The 12,517-nt window shown below is 46.9% G+C and overlaps 1 protein-coding gene across 1 annotated transcript in view; it reads left to right on the forward strand.

Annotated features, from left to right (window-relative positions):
* The window catches only part of RNF141 (ring finger protein 141), a 42,081-nt gene extending 29,564 nt beyond the window's left edge, over nt 1-12,517 (forward strand). The window contains exon 6 of the mRNA XM_073604086.1: nt 1,120-12,517. Within this exon, the coding sequence (XP_073460187.1) occupies nt 1,120-1,276 (157 nt within the window). The 3' untranslated portion in view covers nt 1,277-12,517. The remainder of the gene's footprint in view (nt 1-1,119) is intronic.

Below are 12,517 nucleotides of genomic sequence, written 5' to 3' on the forward strand. Positions count from 1 at the left end.
ATACTACATTAACCTCCTGCTTACTGGGCACTTAACCCCCCCCCCGCTCAGGCCAATTTTCAGCTTTCAGCGCTGTCACTCTTTGAATGACAATTGCGCGGTCATGCTACACTGTACCCAAATTACATTTTTATCATTTTTTTTTCACACAAATAGAGCTTTCTTTTGGTGGTATTTAATCACAGCTGGGGTTTTTATTTTTTGCTAAATAAACAAAAAAAGATGGAAAATTTTGAAAAAAAAAAACCTCATGTTTCATAGTTTGTTATAAAATTTTGCAAACAGGTAATTTTTCTCCTTCATTGATATGCGCTGATGAGGCTGCACAGGTGGGCACTGATGGGCTGCACTGATGGATGGGTTGCACTGGTCGGCTGCACTGATGGGCTGCACTGGTCGGCTGCGCCGATGGGCTGCACTGGTCGGCTGCGCCGATGGGCTGCACTGGTCGGCTGCGCCGATGGGCTGCACTGGTCGGCTGCGCCGATGGGCTGCACTGGTCGGCTGCGCCGATGGGCTGCACTGGTGGGCTGCACTGGTGGGCACTGATAAGGCGGCACGGTTAGCTACTGATAAGGCGGCACGGATGGCCGACATGGATGGGCACTGGTGGGTGACACGGATGGGCACTGGTGGGTGACACGGATGGGCACTGGTGGGTGACACGGATTGGCAGCACTGTTGATGTGGCACTGGTAGGTGGCACTGACAGGTGGGCACAGATGAGCTCTCCTTGATCGGGACCGATGTCCCTCTGAGAGCTGTTAGTGATCGTCCTTTTTTTTTTTTTCGGCTCTGTTTACATCACATGATAAGCTGTCATTGACTGACAGCTGATCACGTGATGTAAACAGAGCCGGGATCGACTCCTTACTCCGATCTCTGATCAGCCGAGTCTCATAGACTCGGTTGATCACAGGGGGGCGCGCAGGCCACTCGGGCACAGGAGGATGACAATAGACGTACTCCCAGCAAAGTAGGTCCGCGCTGTAGCCGCCATTCGGTTATAGCGCGGATCTGAACAAGTTAATACTATAATGTATTAGGGGACTATAAACCAAAAATATGACAATCCTTTTGTCCTAATGCAAATATATTTTGCTTAATCTTTCTCAACAGGAGCGATCGGAACCGCAACTGTCCAATCTGCCGCCTGCAGGTTACCGCAATGAACGACTCCTGGGTGGTGTCTGACGCCCCGACTAAAGAGGACGTGGCCAGCTACATACTGAACCTGGCGGATGAGGTCGGGCAGCCCAATGACACTTTGTTCTGACCGGCGGCGGACTTTTACAGCTACTGCCGAGATGAGTATTGCGCACTCCTGCCGCTCGGCCTTTCCTGCGCGAATGATGTTCATCTCCGGGTGAATGGAGCTCTCATTCAGACACAGCGTGGACATTAATGGTCTAAAAAGAAAAAAAAACGAATTCCTTGCCGTTTCCAAAAGCATCTCCATTCATTTCATGCCGCGGGGCAAGAGACTTCTGACTTTGGTTACAAGACACTACTGCTATACTAGGACTTTGTGTGTTGGTGTGCGATTGTTCCGACTGACATAGAGGACACAACCTCACCTTCATGATGAATAATTCATTTATGTCATTTAAAGATCAACTCCACTGGGAACTGGCATGGCGATGTTTGAGGCGGGCAGGGATTGACTGAATCTATATAGCTCTCCGGTGTTGAGACTTCTGCGCAGTCCTTTGTGTCTCCACCCCTTCTCATTGGTCCTTAAAGTGGTTGTAAACCTCAGACATGAAATATGAACAAAGCACATCCCTCTATAGTGTGTACTTATCTCAATCCAGAGCACTAAGTGTCATTTCTACATGCTGCTTCGTCCCTTTATCAGCATAAGTCACTTCTGACAAGTTTTTCTGACACCATGAGGAAAAAGGTGACAGGGGAGGGAGCTCCCAGCTGATTGACAGCCTCAGCTCTATTCCTGTGTGGAAGGGGTGGAGGGGGGGGTCCCCTCTCCTCTCCTCTCTTCTCCTCCCTACTGAGCTCTGCATCTCTCTGCCCTTTTTCCTCTGCCCGCTTTTACCCAACGGCTCAGACAAGCTAAATTCTAGACTTTGAACGAATGTATAGAAGAGAGGAATGCAAACCAAACAGGTACAACTTATGTAGGAGGATTTGTTTTATCTCTTTGTATCGCCTGAGGACCATCACTTCACTGGGTGTATGTAAGGGTTTACAACCACTTTAATGAAGGCGTCACCCTTTTATTGCTTGTCATATGTGTGTGTGTGTGTGTGTGTGTGTATATATATAGTATTGTATATAATAGGAAAGCGCAACACCATCCTTTGATTTTGCAATGCCTGGGAAAGTGGAGTTGGGAGATCTAGGAAGCAAATGCTTGACTTGCTGATCAGTTTTTGGATGGAGATGGCTTTGCGTAGTTCTTTTTTTTTACCCATAAATATACATTTAGTATTGCTGCCAGGAATTGTGGATGTCTCATATCACAGCACATGTGATGCCCCATAAATCACCGCATTGCCCACAAGCGAATGCAGATGGAAGAGAGTGATCTGGTATTGTAGTTTTGCCTGGTTGTCAGAGATTCTGCAGCTTTATTGGCTGATATCTTGGCCTGCACACTGATATTGGCTGACCTTTGGCATAATGCCAATCCTGCATGGGTTGGTACACCGGAAGTTGACTCTCCTCTGGCATACTGCTTTCCCATCGGGCACATTGTCATTGGCTGACCATTGGCACCCCACCTTCCTGGCTTGACATCTGGCATGCTACCTCCCTGGCTGGCACTGGCAACCACCACACTGCTTTCCTGGGCAGCACAGTGCAGTCGTCAGATGTTTTTCGCACCACATTCCTGGCTATAAAAGCAATTGGCTGGTCTCTGGCCAGTATGGTGCAATTGGCTAGTCTCTGGCCAGTATGGTGCAGTTGGCTGGTCTCTGGCCAGTATGGTGCAATTGGCTGGTCTCTGGCCAGTATGGTGCAATTGGCTGGTCTCTGGCCAGTATGGTGCAATTGGCTGGTCTCTGGCCAGTATGGTGCAATTGGCTGGTCTCTGGCCAGTATGGTGCATTTGGCTGGTCTCTGGCCAGTATGGTGCATTTGGCTGGTTTCTGTCCAGTACGGTGCGTTTGGCTGGTTTCTGGCCAGTATGGTGCAATTGGCTGGTTTCTGGCCAGTGTGATGCGATTGGTTGGACTCTGGCCAGTATGGTGCGATTGGCTGGTTTCTGTCCAATAAGGTGTGTTTGGCTGGTTTCTGTCCAGTACGGTGCGATTGACTGATCTCTGGCCAGAATGGTGCGATTGGCTGGTTTCTGGCCAGTATGGTGCGATCGGCTGATCTCTGGCCAGAATGGTGCGATTGGCTGGTTTCTGTCCAATAAGGTGTGTTTGGCTGGTTTCTGTCCAGTACGGTGCGATTGGCTGATCTCTGGCCAATACGGTGCGATTGGCTGGTTTCTGGCCAATGCGGTGCGATTGGCTGGTTTCTGGCCAATGCGGTGCGATTGGCTGGTTTCTGGCCAATAAGGTGTGTTTGGCTGGTTTCTGTCCAGTACGGTGCGTTTGGCTGGTTTCTGGCCAATAAGGTGTGTTTGGCTGGTTTCTGTCCAGTACGGTGCGATTGGCTGATCTCTGGCCAGAATGGTGCGATTGGCTGGTTTCTGGCCAGTATGGTGCAATTGGCTGGTTTCTGGCCAGTGTGGTGCAATTGGCTGGTTTCTGGCCAGTGTGGTGCAATTGGCTGGTTTCTGGCCAGTGTGGTGCAATTGGCTGGTTTCTGGCCAGTATGGTGCGATCGGCTGATCTCTGGCCAGAATGGTGCGATTGGCTGGTTTCTGTCCAATAAGGTGTGTTTGGCTGGTTTCTGTCCAATAAGGTGTGTTTGGCTGGTTTCTGTCCAGTACGGTGCGAATGGCTGGTTTCTGGCCAATACGGTGCGATTGGCTGGTTTCTGGCCAATACGGTGTGATTGGCTGGTCTCTGGCCAGTACGGTGCGATTGGTTGATGGTGCCATCCTGGCTGGCCCAGTGCCATTGGCTGACAGCTGCCAGAACGATATCCCTACCCGGCACAATAAAAGTGCTGACTGGTCCCTGGCACCACGCCTTCCTGGCTGACCACCACCTCTGTGGCTGGCACAATGTCACTGGATAACCTTTCATACACCCCTTTCTAAGTACCAGTGTTGAGACGTGCCCCGCTGTTGATGGTCCAGCCTGTGGAACTGTGCAGGAGCATCTGCAATTAGTTCTGTTTGGCGATTATAACTTGCCACATAGTGTTTGGGCATCATACATTAATATAGAATAGGTTTGTTTTGGATCAGGACATTTTTTAGGGAAAAGGTAATATCAGCTAAGCACAGTACTCCCCCTAACGATGCCTTTTTTATCAGCCTTCCTCCTGAAGATAGGAGCCATTTTATGTTAAGGCATCATTCAAGGTCAGCATTTACTTCCTGGACTGAGATGCCTGTTCAGGCATGACACAATCATGTAAATCTTAAAGCTGGAACAGTCCTCTTTTTGTGTGTACACATGTTGTCTAACACAGATCAGCCCCAGCTGCTTCCCATGACGATAATATAAGTCCCATTGAGTCATCAGGAGGAGAGGAGAGAGACGGCTTCCTCCTGCCTGCAGCATCATTCTCCCAAGATGCATTTCTCAGCCTAGGCATTGGCTGGAGCTCAAAGACTCCATTAAAAAAAAAAAAATCAAAGGGTCATCTTTAGTTTTAATGTTGCCCTTCATTGTGACATATCATATGTTTATTCATCCAGACTTCTGATTGGTTCTCTGATGTTTCGGGTGAGGATCGGTTACTTTTCCCTATGGTTACTCTATGGAAGGAAAAGCCAGTTACTGGCATTGGGATCATGTGGGTACAGACAAGGACGTGCTGTCGCGATACATTTTACTGTAGCTGAAAACAAACTTGCTCCACTGCTGCCGCCATGCAAGCTCCACCTTTCAGGGGCCAATTGTTGGACAGCAGAGCTTTAGACGACCATCTTGACTTCAGATTCACGTTCTTGCCATGGGGTGGAGCTCCACCTTTCAGGGGCTGATTGTCAGGCAGCAGAGTCCTAGATGACCACCTTGACTTCAGATTCAGGTTCATGCCATAGGGTGGATCTCCACCTTTTTAAGGGCCGATTGTTGGACAGCAGAGCCCTAGTTGACCATCTTGACTTCAGATTCATGTTCTTGTCATGGGGTGGAGCTACACCTTTCAGGGGCTGATTGTCAGGCAGCAGAGTCCTAGATGACCACCTTGACTTCAGATTCACGTTCTTGCCATGGGGTGGAGCTCCACCTTTCAGGGGCTGATTGTCAGGCAGCAGAGTCCTAGATGACCACCTTGACTTCAGATTCAGGTTCATGCCATAGGGTGGATCTCCACCTTTTTAAGGGCCGATTGTTGGACAGCAGAGCCCTAGTTGACCATCTTGACTTCAGATTCATGTTCTTGTCATGGGGTGGAGCTACACCTTTCAGGGGCTGATTGTCAGACAGTAGAGCCCTAGTTGACCACCTTGACTTCAGGTTCATGTTCTTGCCATAGGGTGGAACTCCACCTTTCAGGGGCTGATTGTCAGACAGCAGAGTCCTAGATGACCATCTTGACTTCAGATTCATGTTCTTGTCATAGGGTGCAGCTCTGTCTTCCAGGACCCGATTGTCTGACAGTAGAGTCCTGGACGACCAGATTTATGACCTTCTGAGTGTAGGTCACCAGTGAGTTCTCAGGGGGATAGTAGTGCCCATGCCAAGTGACAGGACCGGGTCCTTTAGAACCCAGGGAGGAACTAGGCCAAAGTCACCCCCCCCCCCCCCCAACTAAAACAAATTCAGCAGCACAGGTTGCAGGTTCTGCTTCTTTTGTGCCCCCTCCTGCTGAAGAACCCAAGGTGCCTACCCTCCAGCTAGGGTTGACACCTCATCCCTTTAAACCCAAACACATATGAATTACACAGGTTCTGAGGCTAATTTAATGCAGATAAGGCACCAAGTGAGTTTAATTACCACCTTAATTAGCCACAGAACCTGTGTAATTAACATGTGTTTGGTTTTAAAGGGATGAGGTGGCAACCCTACCTCCTGCCCAGCCCTAGCCTCATACTGCCATAAACATTGGGAGAACTTCATTTGTTGTCACTCTTAATATTTAGTATATAAGCTTCTGTTTGCACTCTGTGAATACTGTAAATAGCTTTAAAACTTGAGAGGTTTTTAATAATGGACTTATGCAAAGAAACACAAATGTTTGGTTTGTTCGGTGTCGGTACTTAAAGCTGAACTCCCAGCAAACAGCTGAATTCATTGAAGATAGACATATCTTTATCTTATCTGCTTTACTTGGTAAAGGATTTGATGCGTTTTAAGTCCCCACCAGTAGAGGGCGAAGCACATCGGCAAGAGGTGCTGGTGTGGAATGTTCTCTGATGTGCTGGAACAAAGAAGTTTGATTTTTAACTTTTTTTTACCACTCGCTGGAATCTCTTTTTAGAATTTCCGGCAGTGAGATCTCCCAAACTCTGTAGCTTTGTCTGGCCTCGTTGTGTAGTCCCATTGCTCCTGGAAGCAGCGGGATCCCTCCCTTTGTCATTGCAGAACCGGGTGGGCGGAGTCGGGAACTCAAGTCCTCACCCACAGGAGTCACAGAAGTCTAAAGCCGGACATAGATGGATCGAATCTCGGCCAGTTCAGCAGCGAACAGCTGGGATTCGATCCATCTACGGGCAGGCCGGTTGGATTTTTTTTTTTCATGCAATCCCTACCACTGGTTATAGCTGTCAGCAGTGGTCATTGTATTCTGCCAGCTGGGAAGGCTCCTCATCGGCAGAACACAATAGCCCTGCAGGGGGGAAGATTTCCCCATTAACATTGACTGTGTTGATGGGGAAATCAAGCAAATTAATTTCTATCCACCCATAGTGGAAGGAAAGAAAATTGCATAATCTAAAGCGGAGCTCCAGCCCCCCCGACAAAAACATTAAGTCAGTAGCTACAAATACTGTAGCTAATGACTTTTAATATTAGGACACTTACCTGTCAGATGTCGGCACCCCAGATGATTTTTCAATCGGCTCTCGGGTGCCGCCGCCGCCGCCATTCCTTGCAAGGGAAACCAGCAGTAAAGCCTTGCGACTTCACAGCCGTTTCCCTACTGTGCGAAGCGGGCTGTGCTTTGTGAATGGCCCGACGGCAGGGAAATGAGGAGGGGGGGGGCTAAACTTCCGGGGGGACCTCTTTGTGGCGTGATCACCCACGATTTGGGTCGGGTACCTGTCAAAAACATGTAGCCGCTCCCCCCGAAAGGTGGGAAATGTGGCAGCAGGGGGGGGGGGGGGGGGTTGAAAGCAAGCAAACAAGCAGAGCTTCTCCTTTTTGGGTATAGCTCCGCTTTAAGGCTACTATTAAGAAGTGTGCAATTTTGGGACCATTCACCTCGTCAGATTCTGACTTTGGGACTTGGCGAGATTTAAATTTGACATCGAGTCACCCCTTCAGTCTTGCACAGTTGTACCGGCTCCTCTCCTGGACTGAAATGGCTTCCTCTGATTTCACTGCACACTGTGAGCTTCTCACAATGTGCATTAGAAGCTGCAGCAAGTCAGAGCCCAGCCTGACTGTCTCTGGCCCCGCCCCCTTTCATTTATTGTATTCAAGTCATGGAGGCTCAGCATCACATGTGGGTGTTACCTAGGGTGGTCTTCATGCAAATACAACCTGCTTGGGAATTCCCACTTCTCCAGACTGACCCCCACCCACAAGGCCTTTTGACATTTTCAGAACTCCTCCCAAGAGTCCGCCCACTGCCCCAGACTGACACCTGCCCATCAAGGCATTTTAATATTTGCACAACTCCTCCCTAAGGCACATCCACTCCTCCAGACTGACACCCGCCCATCAAGGCCTTTTGATATTTGATAACTCTTCCCAAGAGTCCGCCCACTGCCCTAGACTGACACCCGCCCATCAAGGCATTTTAATATTTGCATAACTCCTCCCAAGAGCCCGCCCACTCCTCCAGACTGACTCCCGCCCATCAAGGCATTCTAATTGCATAACTCCTCCCAAGAGTCCGCCCACTGCCCTAGACTGACACCCGCCCATCAAGGCCTTTTGATATTTGCATAAGTCCTCCCAAGAGTACACCCACTGCTTGCATCAGGGCTGAGGGCTCTGGAGAGGAGTACTGAGGCACCCTGCAGGCCCCTCCTACCAGCCATGATCTGCCTGCATTGCATAGAGAACCACAGAGGCCCAATGATGACATCACTGGGTCTAAAATATGGAATGTAATGAACATTTTTTTTTTTTTTTTTTTGATGAAGGGGAGGGAGGAACCAGAAATGCAAAAGATAATCACAATAAGCTTCAGCTTTAAATATGCTTTTCTGTATCTGTTTGAGGTGTTACTTTTGTTTTTAAGGTTGATGTGTCACATGACTGCCGTACAACCAGCCGCGCCTCCGGCGTTGGGTTTGGCAAGATGGCGATGATGGAGTGTGTATTAGCTACTGATTTTTAAAGGCTGAGCCGGCTCATTAGTGACATTTCCTTTTGTGCGTATAGGGCCGGATTCTTCTACTTCTTCGCATTATCGGTTAAGTGAGATCTCCCCTCCATCTCTGCCTCAGGCCCACCCCCGTTAACCAGCAGGGAAGTCTCACTCCTTCTGCATCATTCTCAGTTTATGTCCCGAAGGACTTCACACTCTCCTTTTTGCAGTGGCTGCAAGAAGTGGGCGGAGCTGGGAACCCCATCACCTTCTGCCTTTTTGGAAGCTCAGAGAGATTCCCGCATACATCCACCCAGAACTGAAATCCCACTTTTGGGGGGGTGGGGGGGGGACTCTTGAACTGGTCTGATGGACACAATTTCTTTTATTGGATGTCACTGGATCGTAGCATAGGGGGAATTCTCATTAGCAATAAGTTAAATGTTTAATGATTTTTTTATGCAGTGTATTTTTTTTATGTTCTCTGACGGCATTATGTAGCACACAAGTAAAGTATTTGTGACCACACTACTAGAAAAGCACATTTTAATTCCACCCTGATTGTTGACCTATAATCACATTTTCTTTTGTTATAAATGTCATTTTTTGGGGGGGGGGGGGGGGTTCAGTGGTCACGTGACTGTACAGCCTTCCCTCCCACCCCTCTTCCACATGGGGGAGGGGGGGGGGGGTATTGCATAGTAGATGTGCCTGCTGTAGTTTTGACAGCAAGGCTCCAGGTGGGAGCTGCTGTCAATCAATCCAGCGGGGGTTTGGGGGGGGTTGTTTGCGAAACTGACTACAGGAGATACAGGTACGCCATGCATCAGCCTGCCCCCTGACCATGCCAGCACAGGTCTACTTCTGTGCTTGGCACGACCTGTTTCAAGCAGGAACTGGGGGGAGCTGGCAGGATCACCGGGTATTTCTGTAGGGCTACCATTACCAGCCTAAAAAAATAGATGCCTATATGTGAATTTTTGGGGTAACATACATTTTAAGACCAGACGCTATGATGGTGATGGCAAACCTTGGCACCCCCAGATGTTTTGGCACTACATTTCCCATGATGCTCATGCACGCTGCAGTGTAGTTGAGCATCATGGGAAATGTAGTTCCAAAACATCTGGGGGTGCCAAGGTTCACCATCACTGATCTATAAGATGTTCAACCATAGCAGCTCCGGAGAGCACTTTAGGTTTCTGATAGAGTAGGGCAGAGTTTTGGTGGGTAGACTGCACTCTCCGGAGCTGCTATGGCTGAACATCTCATAGGGCAGTGATGGTGAACCTTGACACCCCAGATGTTTTGGAACTACATTTCCCATGATGCTCATGCACTCTGCAGTGTAGTTGAGCATCATGGGAAATGTACTTCCAAAACATCTGGGGTGTCAAGGTTCGCTACCACCGTCATAGACACTTTACCACATTCGTGCCATTTCTTTTAGTCTTTTATTTTTATTTTATTTTTTTATGTTTTTTACATCTGCAGCTTTCATTTAAAAAATAATCCCTGGTGATCCTGCCAGGATGGGCCTTGTTCAGGCACTTCCTGTTACGAGGGGACAACACTGTCCCTGTCTCTCCTATGTAGTCACCCCCGTCATAGGCTATCAGAGCAATGATGTGCAGCCAGTACTGGAGCGAGGGCATGTAGACAGGAAGTGGCAGAAAGAGGCTGGAGCAGATGAGCAGCACTGAGATATAACAAAGTATGGAAATAGGCAGCACATTGGCTGAGTGCCCTGCTCTATATCGCTGCTCCGGGGGGGGGGGGGGGGTCACATCTGATAAATCTCCATACACCTCCTCTGGGGTGCCAGCCCAGCTCGCATTGTGCACCATATGAAACGAGAAAAATCCAGATGGCTGCACACCACATGATCCACTTTTATTGAACGTTTAAGACCAAAATGACAGGTGGTGCTGGTACAATAGAGAACACTGACCGTTAAACGCGTTTCACTTTCATAAGTGTTACGTAGTAGGTGAGGTCGAAAAAAGACACAAGTCCAACCTATGTGTGTGATTATATGTCAGTATTACATCGTATATCCCTGTATGTTGCGGTCATTCAGGTGATTATCTAATAGTTTCTTGAAACTATTGGTGCCCCCCGCTGAGACCACCGCCTGTGGAAGGGAATTCCACATCCTTGCCGCTCGTACAGTAAAGAACCCTCTACATAGTTTAAGGTGTTGTCTTTAGCCCAAAACGCGTTTACCTGTCAGTCTTATAATGTTCCTGCACCACCTGTCATTGACAGGTTAAACGCGGTTCTCACTAAAGACAGCGCTTATTTAGGCGAAACGCGTTTAACTGTCAGTGCTCTCTGTACCTGCACCACCTGTCATTTTGGTCTTTCATTTTCAATAAACGTGGATCATTTGGTGTGCAGCCATCTGGATTTTTCTTGTTTCACAGTGCCTAAGTGGCCAGCACTAGGGGAGTCAGTTTGAATCCCAACCACGGCAGCCCCTCCCTGGAGTTTGCATGCTCTCCCTCTGCCTGCGTGGGTTTCCTCCCTCCGGGTACCCCAGTTTCCTCCCACACTCCAAAGACATGCTGGGAGGTTAATTGGCTCCTGTCTAAGTTGGCCCTAGTATGTGTATGTATGCATGTGAGTTAGGGGCCTTAGATTGTAAGCTCCTTGGGGGCAGGGACAGATGTGAATGTACAATATATGTGTAAATTGACAGCGATATACGAGTACCTGAATTAAACAGTGAAAATAGCACTGGAGTGGCCCGGGAATTCTTAGACTGTTGAGTTATACTGCCCCCTGCAGGAGGCAATATAACCCAACAGTCTTAGAATTTCTGTGTCCCTCGGTGGACTCCAAATACGATATTACAGTAAGTACAATCATCCTACTTTTTTTTTAATTTTTTTTTTTTTTTTTAAAAGGCCATTTTTCTACCCCGTGAATTCAAAATCGAATCAGCGTTACACCCATAGCTGGGAGGGATGGCGGAGTTTAGAAAGAAGGGTGACACTGAGCGGAAGAAATTATACTGAATAGTACAATACCAACTCAGGAGTAAGTTGGTGTCTCTGGGAAAATGGCTGTTTTTTGTAGTGTGTGAGAAAGTTGCAATTTTTTTTTTTCTTTAGAACTACTAGATATGTACATGATGAAAAAATTTGTTTTGATTCGTTAATCTAGTTATTTCGTTTAGGTAAATTCGGTTGATTCATTCAATTCGTATTCGGGAATTCATTTCATGTCTTTTTCTAATTTTCTTCCAATTTTTTTTTTTTTTTTTTTTTTTTTTTTTAAGATTCGAAACAATACATTTTGAATTGGTCAAATTTGAAAATATTTGATTTAAAAAAAATAAAACAAAAAAAAAATTAAAGTTTTTCAAATTCGACCGATTTTCAAAATAAAATTTGAATCTTAAAAAAGAAAAAAAGGTTCTAATGTGGCAGAGTGAACAAACAAAATAAAAATCTTCATCAAATGATTACAATGACTCTTAAAAAAAAAAAAAAAAAAAAAAAATCACTTTTGGCCTAACAAAAAAAAAATAATAATTTTGAAATGGTACTCCTAATAAACGCACACAGTCTTTGATTTCAGAAATATGTTTACAGTTAGAATTTCGACTGAAGTTTGATGTAAAATTTGTTTCCGTTTTTCCTTATTTGGAGCATTCAGTAAACTGTAATTCGGGTATTCGGATATAACCAAATCACGAAAAATGTGTCCAATTTTATATTCGGAGCGAAACGCAAATGTCTAAGAACTACGCAGACACTACTGACCTGTACAATATTCTTCTTTCATGTATACAATTTGGAGTCTGTACACTGATCTTCCTACCAATAGCACTTTAATGTTCAATAAAGTTTTGCTTTTCAGTACTTTAAACAAGCGTTTTGTATACGTGTGATGGGCGACCACACATAGATGTCTAACCCATATACTTATCAACACGATGTTTAGTATTAATAAAAGGCTTTTTTCCTTCTGATAGCAGTATTCCTGCTTGCTGAACTAA

Source organism: Aquarana catesbeiana, linkage group LG11 (assembly GCF_042186555.1).
Source record: "Aquarana catesbeiana isolate 2022-GZ linkage group LG11, ASM4218655v1, whole genome shotgun sequence".
Lineage (NCBI taxonomy): Eukaryota > Metazoa > Chordata > Amphibia > Anura > Ranidae > Aquarana > Aquarana catesbeiana.